Below are 16,169 nucleotides of genomic sequence, written 5' to 3' on the forward strand. Positions count from 1 at the left end.
CAGCTCATGGTGCCCATGGCCCCCGCCTCGGCCTCCTGGCCTGCAGCCTCTCAGGCTAAAAGGAGTCCACCCACCTGAGGACGCCCCTGTGACCCTGAGGGAAGGAAGCTGTCACACTTGGGGGCGGGGGGGGGGCTCTGTCTCCTTGGGTGTCAAGAGTGGGGTGGCCCCTGCTGTGGTAGGTGCAGGGCCGCCTCGGGGCCTGGGGGCCGTGCCCGGGGTGGCCTCCAGGAGGGAGTGCATGGAGGGTGTAAGGGTTGGGTCCTTCTGAAATCAAAATGAGACTTGGGAGACTTGGGGCGCACCTTGTTGGCTCAGACACCCCATTCTGAGTTGCCAAGCCAAGGAGTGTGGGCCCTGCGCTCTCCCATCCTGCGTGGCGCTGTGTGCACCCCTCTGGTGCCCCCAGTGGACCGTCCTTCCTACTGCCCCGGGGCCTGTAGGGTGCTGGGGTGGTGGTTAGCCCCGAGCCTGGCGCAGGCCGTGAGGTCAAGTGGTCAGGGGCGAGGTGCCAGTTCAAGTGTGCGGTTGTTTTTCAGACACGCCAGGAAGCACTTCAGTCAGGCAGAAGGGGGCCAGCTGGACGAGGTCCGCCAGGTCATGGGCATGCTGGCCTTCCCATCAGACACGCACATCTCCCCATATAAGGTAACGCACGCCGGCGCCCGGTGGGCAAGGCTGGGTGGCAGTGACAGTGGCCAACACACCGAGTGGCCGTACCCATGTCCTCTGTCGGCGAGTGAGGCGGTTGGTGCGGAGAGGGAGCGGCAAGCGCCCGGCACCATCTCTGTGCCCCTGCACTGTTGGCGGCATGATGGCTTGGCCTTAGCAGCTCCCCCGCCGCGTGACCAGACTAGGAGTGGGGTGAGGCCGGTCTTGACCGAGCTGGGAAAGAGCAGGGTGAGGGGCTGAGGTGTGCCTTGAGGCTGCCTGAGGCACCTGTGCTCTCGACCTGGAGGGTGGCAGGCGGAAATGGGGTCTGGGCGCAGCATGCAGCAGGGCACCCACAATGCTCAGCCCGTGGCTCCTCACCCACCAGCTGCTGCCCCCTCTGTGGGGCTGCTCTGGGTCCCAGGGCAGAGCAGCAGCCACTCATGTCCTGGCCCACCCGGTTCTTGTCTTGGGAAGCGGGAGGACACAGTGGCGGCAGGAACACCATTCCATGCTTATGCGCAGGGGCAGGGCTGACTGGGTCCCCAGCAGTGAGTGCAGGTGCCAGGGCATTGAGGTCGAGTCCTGGGGACCCTGCCCTTCTGGGGCAGGCGAGTACAGGGAGGGCTCAGAGAGTACAGCCGGAAAGGCAGGGCATCCCCTCTTGTCTGTACCCACGGGTGCATTAACAGAGACAGCACTTCTCTCTCCACTTGCTCTGGGTTTGTTGGGTGGGGGTGGCATGTGTTTTGAAGCAGGTGGCCGAAGGATTTGAGGAGGGAGGGCATGCTGTGCTGGAGTGGAGCTGTGCCTGCCCCACCCTGTCCAGGGCTCCCTCGGGGTCCAGGGCACCATTCTGGAGGCTGTCAGGGTCTGCAGCCTGTTTCCGCTCGCTCCTAGTGGCAGGTATTGGTCCCCGCTGGCTGCAGCTGTCCCAGCAAGCAGGGACCCAACCGCAGAGACAGGAGCTGCAGGCAGCGTGCCAGGGGACCAGCTTCTCCGGCCATGCGTGCTGTCCCTTCCCGGGGTTTCTGGAAGTCTCCCAGTCCAGGCCTGCCTGCCAGTCTTCCCACTCGAGCCCACGTGTCCTGTCTTAGGGGCTTTTGTTTGGGGGATGTATGGGCTTCCCTCGGCCTGGCCCCCTAGCCTTCCCAGGTATAGTAGGTGGGAACCGTGTCAGTGATGTGCAGGCTTCTCGTTGGCTCTTGGGTTGCTGCTGAGAAGTCCTGTGTTGCTTTGCATGCCACCTGCCCATTTCCTGCAGGCAGTTTCAGGATGAGCACCTTGGTCTCTCTGTCGTGAAGGTTTCCTTGTGCCCTATGCTGTCGGGTTCTGTGCCTCGCACTGAGCAGAGAAGCCTCTCTCTCCGGGTCTCCTGACCGGAAACTCCTTATCTGCCTCTTCACAGCTCCTCCCCTCGTCTCTCTGCAGGCCCCTTTGGCCAGGAGTTAGGCCATCGTGGGCCCTCCCCACCCCCGTGGGTGCTCACTGTAAAGCAGGGGCCCTCCCCGCCCTCGTGGGTGCTCAGTGTAAAGCAGGGGCCCTCTGCACGCCCGTGGGTGCTCACTGTAAAGTAGGGGCCCTCTGCACGCCCGTGGGTGCTCACTGTAAAGCAGGGGCCCTCCCCGCCCCCGTGGGTGCTCACTGTAAAGCAGGGGCCCTCCCCGCCCCCGTGGGTGCTCACTGTAAAGCAGGGGCCCTCCCCGCCCCCGTGGGTGCTCACTGTAAAGCAGGGGCCCTCCCTGCCCCCGTGGGTGCTCACTGTAAAGTAGGGGCCCTCTGCACGCCCGTGGGTGCTCACTGTAAAGCAGGGGCCCTCCCCGCCCCCGTGGGTGCTCACTGTAAAGCAGGGGCCCTCCCCGCCCCCGTGGGTGCTCACTGTAAAGCAGGGGCCCTCCCTGCCCCCGTGGGTGCTCACTGTAAAGTAGGGGCCCTCTGCACGCCCGTGGGTGCTCACTGTAAAGCAGGGGCCCTCCCCGCCCCCGTGGGTGCTCACTGTAAAGCAGGGGCCCTCCCCGCCCCCGTGGGTGCTCACTGTAAAGTAGGGGCCCTCTGCACGCCCGTGGGTGCTCACTGTAAAGCAGGGGCCCTCCCTGCCCCCGTGGGTGCTCACTGTAAAGCAGGGGCCCTCTGCACACCCGTGGGGATTCATTGGGTGTCTTTTCTCTCCCTCCATCTGCTGTCCCCTGCCATGATTTTCTTGGGTTGATTTTGGTCTTTTTCCTCCCCGTGTTGGGAGTCCGTAGTCCTTTGCTGGCTGGGCTGCCCCTGGCTTTCTCGGGTCTTGTGTGGTGGTTAACTTCTGATTTCTCGTTTGTGGGGTCTCGGGAGGCAAGGAACGTGGTTGTTGGACCAGCATGAACCGCAGCCAGTCCTTCTAAGTCCAAAGCCTTAAGGCTTCTGGCTCATGCCCTTGGCATCTCCCGCCCAAGGTATACCAGGAATCCCAAGTTCCCTGTCTTATCCTGCTGGGACATTTGCAGACAGTTCCAGGAAATATGCAGGGCAACCCTCCTTCTGAGCCAGAGCAGTTCTTGAGCCTGATGCTGGCTTGTCTTGTAGCATGCTGGGTGTTTCCCCTGCAGCCCCCCCCCCCCCACGACACAATGCTTTGTGAGTCTTGCAGCACCAATTAACAGGCTCCAGGGAAGCCCCAGGCAGACCCAGTCCCCCTTTGCCCAGGAGCTCACGGCTGCAGGCCTTCCGAAAGGCTACTGGACACTCTGCACCCTGCCGGTCACATGGGCCTGTGGTGTGGGGGTTGCTGCATGGTGAGGAATCGTCTGGAGGAAACCGCTGATGCTTCCGGGGGGTGAGACGGAGCCTGTGGGATGCCGGGAGGGCCATCCTGTCTTGGAGGCTGGTGTGAAGCACCACGCAATGCACACTTCTCCTGCCTGACAGAGTGCCACAGAGGTAGACAGAATGGGGACTCGAGCTGGGGGAAGCCGGCAGCATGGGCCAGGGGACTGCAGAGGGTCCAGGCTGTCACAGCAGCACAGCACAGACACACGGCTTCCTGATTATGGACGGCCAACCAGTCGTTACCACGAAGGAGAGAGCCTGAGAGATTCGGGCGCAGGGTCCTCTGGAGTATAATTAGTGGGGGTGGGGTGGGGTGGGGTGGGGTATGGGGGCTTGAGATAAGAACAGGAAACCACGAAAGGAGGGACTGGGCTTTGGGGGCCTCTCAACCCACCTGCTGGCTTGTGCATGTCTTTGTGGCTTGTTTTGTTTTGAATTTTATCTCAGGTTTCTTTATATTTACCAAATTCTACTCTGTGATTTTTTAATCTGAGGTAGAGTTGCTCTTTCCATTTTGACAAACTATTTCTCTGAAGTGAGACTTTTCCCCCTAAGTCCCAGCATTCTCAGAAGAGGCCCTGCAGCGTGCTTTGCCCTGAGCCATCCCTCCCGGGCCCCTGGGTTCTCCCTTGAGCCCGTGCCACGGGAATCATGTAGAGGCTGTCGCCCACTCACGGAAGAGCTGCTGTCCCAGGGTCTGGGCTGGGGGCTTTGTGTTGGTCTGTGCTGTCCCCACGGTTGCTCCGAGGGCTCTTGTCAGTGCTCCTGCCTTGCACTTACTTGGGCAGGTTTTTATGCATCGGCTCACGACAACCCAGCTTCCACCTGCTTTTTAAGCCATTTTCTGGGGTCACAGCGGGGTCCGTCAGGAGCTGCCCAGGACAGGACCCGACCCCTACGCCTATCTCTTCCAGGATCTCTTGGACCCAGCTCGGTGGCGGATGCTGATCCAGCAGTTCCGGTACGACAACTACCGGCTGCACCAGCTCGGCAACAGCTCGGTCTTTACCCTCACCCTCCAGGCCGGCCTCTCCGCCATCAAGACCCCGTATCCTCCTGGCCTCACGCTTGCAGAATTGCAGTGTCTGTCCTCTGTGCTGTTTTGCCGTGCTCGGACGGAATCTGGGGTTTTGGTCTCTGTCTGTTTTATGAAACGCCTGGGCCGTGTGAGGTAAAGTCTTCCCCCTTAAAACCAGGGCTCCAGCCAGACCTTGTTTCCATCTCATGCCTTCACCGCATCAGGAGTGCTGTGTGGGGACCTCAGCACTGGTGGCGCACGCACCAGCGGAGTGCTTCCCCCTCTCGTTCCCGTGGGTCTTCGAGTTCTAGTTGGTCTCGACCCTGTGGTCCTGTCTACGTTTCTTTTCTTCTCATTTGAACTTGTAAAACGACACACATAACGTGGTGGTTATTTCTTGGGTACAGCGGCAGCCTCCATGTTGTGAGAGCTGAGCACCTGGGGGCCCCTCCGTCTGGGATTTGGCACATCCTTCTGGAGTTTGCTTGGAGCACAGCAGGGAGCAGCCCCTCCATGCCCACTGTGCTCTGCTACTTCCAGGCCCCGCCGGGTACCCATCCAGCTAATTGCTATCATGCAGTCCACTTGCCTGTGCCTGGGCATGCTGTGTCCTGCTCAGAAAGTGTCAGACCTGGAGAAGGCCCTGTTTCACTTTGTTAAAGCTGCTGGAATGCGATATACCAGAAACAGGACAGTTTTTAAAAAAGGAATTTATTAAATTGCAGGCTTATAGTTCTAGGGCCATTAAAATGTCCAAACTAAGGCATCCAGAAAAAGATACTGTTCTAGTTTGCTAGCTGCCAGCATGCAACACACCAGAGATTGTTTGGCTTTCAATAAAAGGGGATTTATTTTGTTAGTTCTTCAGAGGAAAGGCAGCTAACTTTCATCTGAGGTTCTTTCTTACATGGGAAGGCACAAGATGGTCTCTGCTGGCCTTCTCTCCAGGCCCCTGGGTTCCAACAGCTTTCCCCGGGGTGATTCCTTTCTGCATCTCCAAAGGCCTGGGCTGAGCAAGTGCTGAGATGAGGAATGCGGAGCTGCTTGGGCTGTGCTACGTTGAGCTCTCATTTAAGCACCAGCCAATTAAATCAGCGTCATTCATTACAGCAGGCAGGCCTTCTAGCCGGCTGCAGATGTAATCAGCAACAGATGAGGTTCATACCATTGGCTCGTGTCCACAGCAACAGAACTAGGTGCCTTCACCTTGGCCAAGTTGACAACTGAATCTAACTACCACAGATAACGTTAAGTCCAAAGAAAGGGCTGGTGAAGTTCGGGGTTTCTCTCCCAGCTGGGAGGGCACATGGCGACATCTGCTAGCTTTCTCTCATAAGGCTTCTCCAGGGGCATTTTCCTTCATCTCCAAGGGTCCGTGGTTATGTGGGCTCTGTTGCTTCTGGAGGTTCTAAAGCTTATCTAAGGTAGTTCCCTCTTAAAGGACTCTAGTAAGCAGCCCCACCTTGAATGAGTGGAGACACATCTCTGTGGAAACCACCTAGTCAAAAGATCCTACCCACAAGTGGGTGGGTCACATCTCCAGGAAACAATCAAAAAGCTCCCACCCAACAATATGGAATGAGGATTAAAGAACATGGTTTTTCTGGGGTACAGGACAGTTTCATTCCGGCACAGTCCCTCACGCTCTCGTGGGCACTTTCAGGAGGAAGATGCTTGTGATAAGTTACAGCTCCAGGAGAACGCCCTGGAGCCCCCAACTCCTGTGTGTCCTGCCTTATAAGGCCATGGGGTGGGTCAGAGGCCCAGAGGGTGAGGCAGGAGGGGTCCCTGGAGGTGAGGGCTTTAGCCTTGCTTTCTCTACTCCCCACTTTACTCCAGGTCACCTCCTTCCAGGCCTTTCCAGCTGAGGGCCCTAAGCATAGCCTCCTGGGGTCCATTTCATTTATTTTGACTCAGGGTTTGTTGAGATGGACATTTATTCTTATAAATTAACTGTGCGTCTGTGTACTGTGCAGTGCCTGAGCAGCTGAGGCTTGCTGTGCCTGGGCAGGTGAGTTTGTGCAGCGTCTCTGTCTTGCAAGGGCACCTGTGTGCTTCCTTAACCCCCCACCCAGACAGTGCTACAAGGAGGATGGCAGCTCCAAGAGCCCCGACTGCCCCGTGTGCAGCCGGTCCCTGAATAAGCTGGCGCAGCCCCTGCCCATGGCCCATTGCGCCAACTCCCGCCTAGTCTGCAAAATCTCGGGCGATGTGATGAACGAGAACAACCCGCCCATGATGCTGCCCAACGGATACGTCTACGGCTACAACGTGAGCGCCTGGTGGGGCGGGCAGCGCCTGGCGAGGCCCTGGGGCTTGTTGCCACCCCAGATGCCACCTGTTTTTGAAAGTGGTGAAGGGGTGATGGTGGGGAACGACCCATCACTGAGAAATCCCCCAAAACTCCATGATGTGTATTTTCAGGAAGGAACTGTGGCAAAATAAGATCATCTGACAGTTGGTTGTATTGGTTTTTTTTTTTTTTTGCATGGGCAGGTATGGGGAAGAGATCCCAGGGTTCTGGCATAGCAGGCAAGAACTCTGCTGAGCCACTATGGCCCACCCTAATTGATACATATTTTATATTCACATACCATGTAATCATCCAAAGTGTACAATCACTGGTTCACAGTATCATCCTATAGCTGTGCATTTATCATCGCAGTCAACTTTTTGTGTGTGTGTGAAAACTAATACATATACAAAAAAGCAATAAATCTCAAAGCACAGCACAACACTTAGTTTTAATGGTAGGCCTAAATTATACTGCATTTGCTTGTCTTAATATATTCCTGGTCATATTTTTCAGTCCCTGCTTTCTATCCGTCAAGATGATAAGGTTGTTTGCCCGAGAACCAAAGAAGTCTTCCACTTCTCCCAGGCCGAGAAAGTGTACATCATGTAGGCCGCGTCGCCGTGCACGCCGTGGTGGCTCCGGGGCGGCCGCCTCCAGCACCCCTTCGCTGCGGCGTTGTTGTTTCTTGCGACCAAAGATCAGTGAGCAACAATATGCGTCCTAGGAAGAGAGGAAATGTGGTTTAGTAAGTTTGTACTTGAAAGCAGCGTTTTGATTGGTAAGATTTTGTAACTTAAGTCAACTATTTGATGCTTCTGAACAGTACTGTCACCTTTCCAAGGAAACTTTTCTGTAAAGACTGACTTAAACACTGAGGGGAACTTCTAGAACATTTCAAAAATAGGAATCAATTGTTTCTTGAGTTTTCCTCCTTTTTGCTAATCACAAGACTTGGGGACAAGGGGCTGGTCCCTCACCAGACCCACGGTGGCCTTGGCCGGGAGCGTGGCGCTGTGCTGTGTGGTTTGTGGCGTGGTGCCATGATACCGTCCTCGGGCTCCTGCCGAGTGCCACGCACACACCGCTGGCCGCGGGCCCAGTCTGCCTCGTAGCAAGTCCGTCTGCTGAATTAGTCTGTGCATAGGATTCAGTGTGCGTCGTCTACACCGCCTTATTTCTTGCTTTGAGAATGTATTCACGTGGAAACCCACTGGACGGCGTTTCTGCAGAGGCCTTGCCGGATGGTTCCATACGTTCAGAGTCTAAATACTGCTCAGTAGAGAGAAACTAAGAGTTGAGTCGAAATAACTACCGATGACTTCCCAACACATGAACCGTTGTAGTTTACACAAAACCGGATCGTAGAGGTTTGTACTCAGCGCTTATTTTTGCATGTTGATGTTGATTAGCTAATAAACTGTAAGTGTACAACATGTTAATAAAGCTGTTTTCTATTTCTTAGTTCTGTATGAGGAGGAGCTGCTGTGCATTTCTGACACGGGTGGAGTTGGCTGGCAGGGCTTTCGGCTCTGCCTTGTGTGCCTCTGTGTCCGCCAGCAGCGGCTCAGGGTGGAGGTGGAGGTGGAGGTGGAGGCGTCCCCTTCACAGGCCCGGGCACGGCCTCTCGGCGTGTGAACTCCAGCAGGCTGCCTTTCCCTTGTCCTGGTGCAGTTGGCCTTGCAGGGCTGTCTCCCAGGAGTCCTGCCAGAGGCCGCACCCCAGCCTCACAGCCTCTCCTCAAGACCTCACCAGGGTGACAAGTGTCCCCAGCTGGCCCCACTTCCCCCGAATGTGGCTGCCTCATGACCACACTCTGACCTTCCTCCCGCTGGTCACTGTGGCTCTGTCATGGTGTCCATCCCACATCTGTCATTTCTGGCTCTACTTCTTCCATCCCTCCATGCTGCTGTAGGGTCCTGCTCACCCCTTGGCAAAATCCCCTTAGCCACCTCTGGTCGCCACTCTGGCAGCCCTGCCCCCTTCTCTCCTCCCCCTCCCTTCTTCCCCCTCATTTTTCCCTTCCCATCCACTCACAGCTGCTCTCCCTGACACACTCTCTGATTTGTTCTGACTTTTGAGACTGCTGTTCCTTTCATACATTTATTGCTAAAGTCATAGACTACCTCCATGGCACCAGGGGCAATTCATTCCTCTTATAACCACTCCTCCCTCCTTCCACAGTGCCCATCTTACCTGGATTTTTTCCCATTTCAATGACCACACCATCTGGGTTTTCTTTGCTAACTTCTTCACCCAATTTCAAAGTTGTACAGTTCTAGAGGGTGTCCTTAACCCCCCTCTCCCCCTATCCTGGCCTGGCCCTCCCAGGACTATACACTTGGTGGCTGCCACTCCAGTCCAGCTCCAGTGTCCACTCATGGTCACTAGGCTCAAGGGAGCCCCTGCTTCTCTCCTCTGAGGCTGCTGCAGCTCAGGTCTGTTCTTTGTAGCCACTTGTAATATTTCTATTTAATTATTTTTATTACAGACCATACAAAAGAAAATAAACAGTTTAGCGAGCCAGAGGTGGGAAGATGGCAAAGTAGGAAGCTTCAGGAATTGTTCACTTCTTTGGCCTCTGAAATCTGGAGGAACACCAGGCAGCACCCAGGGAGGAGCTGGACAAAGAAGCTGGTAAATTGCAGTGTAAATACCAGTGAAGTTTACCCTTCATGCAAGGGTCACCATCCCATGCCATCCCCCAGCTGCAGTGGAGGTAGCAGCCTGTGGTGGTGCAGTGTGCTGGTTCTGGGGTCTTCCGTAAGCACTGGTCCTCCAGTGTCTGCAGTGGTCTTGAGTCTGACTGTGGGCTGCCTCTGGACCTACCACAGGTTACCGTGGGGCTGGTACCACCGGTGGCCGTTGTCCCGCCGCTGCCTCGGGAAAAGTGAGAGGGATCTTGAAGAGGCAGTATCTCTTTTTTTCCTTTTTCCTGATTGGGGGCAGAAATGATTAGGAAATGTCACAAATTGACAGCTCCAGCTTTCAGTGAGAACAACAACAAAAAGCTAGCAGTCTCAATTGAAGAATTCAATTTCCAGAGTTACAACAACGTAATACTCAGAATGCATTGTTCTCAACAAAAAACTACAAATCATACGAAGAAATGGAAAAGTATGGCCCATTCCAAGGGTAAAAAGAATTTGTCAGAAACCACAGGGAAGCTCATTTATTGGAATATTAGTCAAGAATATTAAATCAGTTGTTTTAAGTATTATCAATGAGCTAAAGGAATATTTATAAATATGCACAGAACTTAGGAAAATGAACAAAATAAAGAGAAATTACAAGAAGGAAATAAAGGAAATTTTGGAGCTCCAAAATACAGTAATTGTAATTTACTAGCTGTGTTACTCAGCAGTGGGTCTGAGCAGGAGAAAGGCTTGGTGAGCGTGAAGATGGGACAATAGAAGTGACCCAGCACGAACAGTATAAAGAAATAAGAATGAAGAAAAGTTCTGACAGAGCTGCTTGAGTTGCCTCTGGGACCCATCATGTGTTCTAACATACAGATCATTGGAATTCCAGAAGGACAGAAAGATACAGAAAAGGCATTTTAAGAAAACCTCCCAAATCTGATCAAAGACATGAATATTCACTTTGAGGAGGTACAGCGGGCTCCACAGAGGACAGATGCAAGGATAACCAAACCAGACAGATCATTCCTGAAGTTGTCAAAATCTGATTTGAAAGCAACATGACAAAGTGACTTGTCACATACCGAGGGTCCCCAGTAAGATTCACAGTGGATCTCTCATCAGAGACCATGGAGGCAGAAGAGAGTAGGTTGACATATTTAAAGTCCTTAGAGAGAAAAAAAACTGTCAACCAAGATTCTTTTTTTTTTAACTTTTGTATTAATTTTAAATTAAAAAATATGACAAAGAAACAAACATTCTTAATATATAATCATTCCATTCTACATATATAATCAGTTATTCACAATGTCATCACATAGTTGCGTATTCATCATCATGATCATTTCTTAGAACATTTGCATCAATTTAGAAAAAGAAATCAAAGATAACATAAAAAGAAATAAAATGAAAACAGAAAAAGAAATTATACATACCATACCTCTTACCCCTCCCTTTCATTGATCACTAGCATTTCAAACAATTTATTTTAACATTTGTTCCCCTTATTATTTAATTTTATTCCATATGTTCTACTCATCTGTTGACGAGGTAGATAAAAGGAGCATCAGACACAAGGTTTTCACAATCACACAGTCACATTGTGAAAGCTTTATCATTATTCAATCATCATCAAGAAACATGGCTACTAGAACACAGCTCTACATTTTCAGGCAGTTCCCTCCAGGCTCTCCATTACATCTTGAATAACAAGGTGATATCTACTTAATGCATAAGAATAACTTCCAGGATAACCTCTCGACTCTGTTTGAAATCTCTCAGCCATTGACACTTTGTCTCATTTCACTCTTCCCCCTTTTAACCGAGAAGGTTTTCTCAATCCCTTGATGCTGGGTCTCAGCTCATTCTATGGTTTTTCTCAGTCCCTTCATGCTGAGTCTTCGCTCATTCTAGGATTTCTGTCCCACGTTGCCAGGAAGGTCCACACTCTTGGGAGTCATGTCCCACGTAGACAGGGGGAGGGTGGTGAGTTTGCTTGTTGTGTTGGCTGGAGAGAGAGGCCACATCTGAGCAACAAAAGAGACTCTCTTGGGGGTGACTCTTAGGCCTAATATTAAGTAGGCTTGACCTATCCTTTGTGGGGTTAAGTTTCATATGAACAAACCCCAAGACTGGGGACTCAGCCTATAGCTTTGGTTGTCCACACTGCTTGTGAGAATATCAAGAATTCAACTGCGGGGGGGGGGGGGGTTGAATTTTCCCCCATTCTCACCATTCCCCAAAGAGGACTTTGCCAATACTTTTCCACTCACTGATCAAATCACTCTGGTATTCATCGGGGTAACACTCCGGACAAACCGACAAAATCTCATGTCCTACTCAAGGTTCCATGTACTTATATAGATAGTTGGTTGAACAACATAAGTTATATTAGGACATGCACTAGTCAAAACATAAATTTTGTACCAAATAAACATTTTTTGCTTTAGTCTCACACATAAGTTGAAATTTTAAAATATTAATTACCATTAATTTTCAGCACCCTGCAGTAATGATATTCTTTTGTTCTTCCTCAATGCAAAAACATTTCTTAAATTTGTACATTTAGTCGCTATCGTTACATACTCTAGGCACTCCTAGATTATACCATCTCAATCTTTATTGTCTATTTTTCTTTGTGATTTCATTTATGCCTCCAGCCCTCCTCCCTCTATCATTCTCACATTCAGCTTCAATCAGTGTTTTAACATAATTACCTTACAGTTAGGTAGTATTGTGCTGTCCATTTCTGAGTTTTTATATTCAGTCCTGTTGCACAATCTATATTCCTTCAGCTCCAAATACCCAATATCTTACCCTATTTCTGTCTCCTGATGGTCTCTGTCACCAATGAAATATTCCAAGTTTCTTCACTAAAGTCAGTTCATATCAGTGAGACCATACAGTATTTGTCCTTTTGTTTTTGGCAAATTTCACTCAGCATAATGTCCTTAAGGTCCATCCATGTTGTTACATTGTTTATAACTTTATTCTGTCTTACAGCTGCATAATATTCCATCGTATGTAAATGTCACAGTTTGTTTAGCCACCTTTCTGTTGATGGACATTTTGGCTGTTTCCATCTCTTGGTAATTGTAAATAATGCTGCTGTAAACATTGGTGTGCAAATGTCCATTTGTGTCCTTGCCCTCATGTCCTTTGAGTAGAGACAACATATAGATGGGTCCTGTTTTTTAATCCATTCTGCCAGTCTGTCTTTTGATTGGGGAGTTTAATCCATTAACATTTAGTGTTATTACTCCACGGGTAGTACTTTCTTCTATTTTGCCTTCTGGGTTTTATATGTCATATCTAATTTTCTTTCTTTTTAACTTTACTCATAGTCTTCCTTTCTACACTCTTCTCCACACCTCTCTCTTCTGTCTTCATATCTGTCTCTAGTGCTCCCTTTAGTATTTCTTGCAGAGCTGGTCTCTTGGTCACAAATTCTCTCAGTGATTTTTTGTCTGAAAATGTTTTAATTTCTCCCTCATTTTTGAAGGACAATTTTGCTGGATATAGAATTCTTGGTTGGCAGTTTTTCTCTTTTAGTAATTTAAATATATCATCCCACTGTCTTCTCGCCTCCATGGTTTCTGCTGAGAAATCTATGCATAGTCTTATTGGGCTTCCCTTGTATGTGATGGATTGCTTTTCTCTTGCTACTTTCAAGATTCTCTCTTTCTCTTTGACCTCTGACATATTGATAAGTAAATGTCTTGGAGTACTTCTATTTGGATCTATTCTTTTTGGGGTACGTTGTACTTCTTGGATCTGTAATTTTAAGTCTTTCATAAGAGTTGGGAAATTTTCAGTGATAATTTCCTCCATTAGTTTTTCTCCTCCTTTTCCCTTCTCTTCTCCTTCTGGGACACCCACAACAGGTATATTTGTGCGCTTCATATTGTCCTTCAATTCCCTGAGTCCCTGCTCATATTTTTCCATTTTATTCCCTACAGTTTCTGTTTCTTGTCGGATTTCAGATGTTCCGTCCTCCAGTTCACTAATCCTATGTTCTGTCTTTCGAAATCTACCATTGTAGGTTTCTATTGTTTTTTTCATCTCCTCTACCGTGCCTTTTATTCCCATGAGTTCTGTGATTTGTTTTCTTCAGACTTTTGATTTCTTTTTGTTCATTCCTTGCCTTCTTTATATCCTCCCTCAATTCATTGATTTGGTTTTTGATGAGGTTTTCCATATCTGTTCGTATATTCTGAATTAACTGTTTCATCTCCTGTAGCTCATTTGAATTGTTGGTTTGTTCCTTTGACTAGGCCATATCTTCAATTTTCCTAGTGTGATTTATTATTTTTTGCTGGTGTCTAGGCATTTAATTACCTTAATTAGTTTATTCTGGAGATTGCTTTCACTTCTTTTACCTAGAGTTTTCTTGCTGGGTAAATTTGTTGTCTATCTGTTCTTTGACATTCAGTTCAGCTTTATCTGGACCTCTAGCGTAGGTTTTGTTTAACAGAGGAGAATTTTTCAGTTCTTGTTTTCTTATTTCTTGCCCTGCTTATATGGTGCCTTTTTCTCCCCCACACTTAGGAAGGTCTACTTAGGTATTATAGACCCCAGCCAGATTTTCCCAGACCAAACTGGCCTCTTATCAGGAGGAAAGAGTCACCTGCGTCGGTTTTCCCTGAGGGTGAGACCCAGCAGGTTGAAAGATTATTCCTGTGAAGTCTCTGGGCTCTGTTTTTCTTATCCTGCCCAATATGTGGTGCTTGTCTGCCTGCAGGTCTCACCAGCATAAGATGATGCGGTACCTTTAACTTTGGCAGACTCTCCCTGCTGGGGGCATGGTGGAGACAGAGGAGAGGTTGTAGGCTGGTTTTTTTTTTTTTGTTTTTTTTTTTATAATTCAGGTGCAGCTTCATTCAGTGTTTTAACATAGTTACATTACAATTAGGTATTATTGTGCTGTCCATTTTTGAGTTTTTGTATCTAGTCCTGTTGCACAGTCTGTATCCCTTCAGCTCCAATTACCCATTATCTTACCCTGTTTCTAACTCCTGCTGGTCTCTGTTACCAATGATATATTCCAAGTTGATTCTCGAATGTCGGTTCACATCAGTGGGACCATACAGTATTTGTCCTTTAGTTTTTGGCTAGACTTACTCAGCATAATGTTCTCTAGGTCCATCCATGTTATTACATGCTTCATAAGTTTAGTCTGTCTTAAAGCTGCATAATATTCCATCATAGGTATACGCCACAGTTTGTTTAGCCACTCGTCTGTTGATGGACATTTTGGCTGTTTCCATCTCTTTGCAATTGTAAATAATGCTGCTATAAACACTGGTGTGCAAATGTCCATCTGTGTCTTTGCCCTTAAGTGCTTTGAGTAGATACCTAGCAGTGGTATTGCTGGGTCATAATCCATTCTGCCAGTCTATGTCTTTTGATTGGGGAATTCAGTCCATTAACTTTTAGTGTTATTACTGTTTGGATAATATTTTCCTCTACCATTTTGGCTTTTGTATTATATATATATCATATCTGATTTTCCTTCTTTCTACACTTTACTCCATACCTCTCTCTTCTGTCTTCGTATCTGACTCTAGTGCTCCCTTTAGTATTTCTTGCAGAGCTGGTCTCTTGGTCACAAATTCTCTCAGTGACTTTTTGTCTATAAATGTTTTAATTTCTCCTTCATTTTTGAAGGACAATTTTGCTGGATATAGGAGTCTTGGTTGGCAGTTTTTCTCTTTTAGTAATTTAAATATATCATCCCACTGTCTTCTAGCCTCCATGGTTTCTGCTGAGAAATCTACACATAGTCTTACTGGGTTTCCCTTGTATGTGACAGATTGTTTTTCTCTTGCTGCTTTCAAGATCCTCTCTTTCTCTTTGACCTCTGACATTCTAACTAGTAAGTGTCTTGGAGAACGCCTATTTGGGTCTATTCTCTTTGGGGTGCGCTGCACTTCTTGGATCTGCAAATTTAGGTCTTTCATAAGAGTTGGGAAATTTTCAGTGATAATTTCTTCCATTAGTTTTTCTCCTCCTTTTCCCTTCTCTTCTCCTTCTGGGACACCCACAACACGTATATCCGTGCACTTCATATTGTCTTTCAATTCCCTGAGTCCCTGCTCATATTTTTCCATTTTTTTTCCTGTAGTTTCTGTTTCTTGTGGGATTTCAGATGTTCCGTCCTCCAGTTTTGAAATCCTATGATCTGTCTCTCGAAATCTACCATTGCTGGTGTCTGGGCATTTGATCAGATTTCCCTGGGTGTGGGACCCGGCTGGTTGAAAGGTTTTTCTGTGAAATCTCTGGGCTCTGTTTTTCTTTTCCTGCCCAGTAGGTGGCGCTCGTGGCGCTCGTCTGTCTGCGGGGCCCACCAGTAAAAGATGCTGTGGCTCCTTTAACTTGCCAATCCAAATCTCGCAGTTGGCCCGGGAAACCGCGCATGGAGGGGGGGTCGCCGGCCGCCGCGACTTGGGGGACTGCCGGTCCAAATTGCCCAGCTGGCCCGAGACGCCAAGCGTGGCGGGAGGGCCCCGCTATCCAACGTTCCCAGTCAGACCGGGAAGCCACGTGTGTGGAAGGGACCCCAGTCGCCAGCCTCCCCGGCCCGGGAAAGCACGCGCCCCTTGGGTATCTCACCGCAGCGGATTCTCCCTGCCCGTTCAGCCATTCCAGAATGGGGTACGCTGTCTTTTTGGTCTCTGTCTTGGCTCCGGGAGCTGTTTCGTATTGTTTCTGTTTCTTTAGTTGCTGTTCTGGAGGAGGAACTAAGACCCGCGCGTCTTACTAA

General features: G+C 49.5%; 1 protein-coding gene and 1 long non-coding RNA gene across 4 annotated transcripts in view; one reads left to right on the forward strand and one right to left on the reverse strand.

Moving 5' to 3' along the window:
• MAEA (macrophage erythroblast attacher, E3 ubiquitin ligase) overlaps positions 1-8,231 on the forward strand; it is a 58,432-nt gene extending 50,201 nt beyond the window's left edge. Inside the window, exons 6-9 of one of the 2 annotated variants that reach the window (XM_077136209.1) lie at positions 540-648; positions 4,371-4,504; positions 6,550-6,745; positions 7,284-8,231. In XM_077136209.1, coding sequence (XP_076992324.1) covers positions 540-648; positions 4,371-4,504; positions 6,550-6,745; positions 7,284-7,379 — 535 coding nt within the window. In that variant the 3' untranslated portion in view covers positions 7,380-8,231. Of the gene's footprint in view, positions 1-539; positions 649-4,370; positions 4,505-6,549; positions 6,936-7,283 lie in introns of those variants that run through there. The other variant, XM_077136208.1, reaches the window with a different exon arrangement.
• Positions 7,058-16,169, reverse strand: part of LOC143662938 (uncharacterized) — a 30,558-nt gene continuing 21,446 nt past the window's right edge. The window contains exons 2-4 of one of the 2 annotated variants that reach the window (XR_013165677.1): positions 10,492-10,574; positions 9,597-9,702; positions 7,058-7,490 (exon numbers count right to left, since the gene is read on the reverse strand). This is a non-coding gene — a long non-coding RNA (uncharacterized LOC143662938). The remainder of the gene's footprint in view (positions 7,491-9,596; positions 9,703-10,491; positions 10,575-16,169) is intronic. The other variant, XR_013165676.1, reaches the window with a different exon arrangement.

The sequence above is a fragment of the Tamandua tetradactyla genome, chromosome 19 (genome assembly GCF_023851605.1).
Source record: "Tamandua tetradactyla isolate mTamTet1 chromosome 19, mTamTet1.pri, whole genome shotgun sequence".
Taxonomy (NCBI): domain Eukaryota; kingdom Metazoa; phylum Chordata; class Mammalia; order Pilosa; family Myrmecophagidae; genus Tamandua; species Tamandua tetradactyla.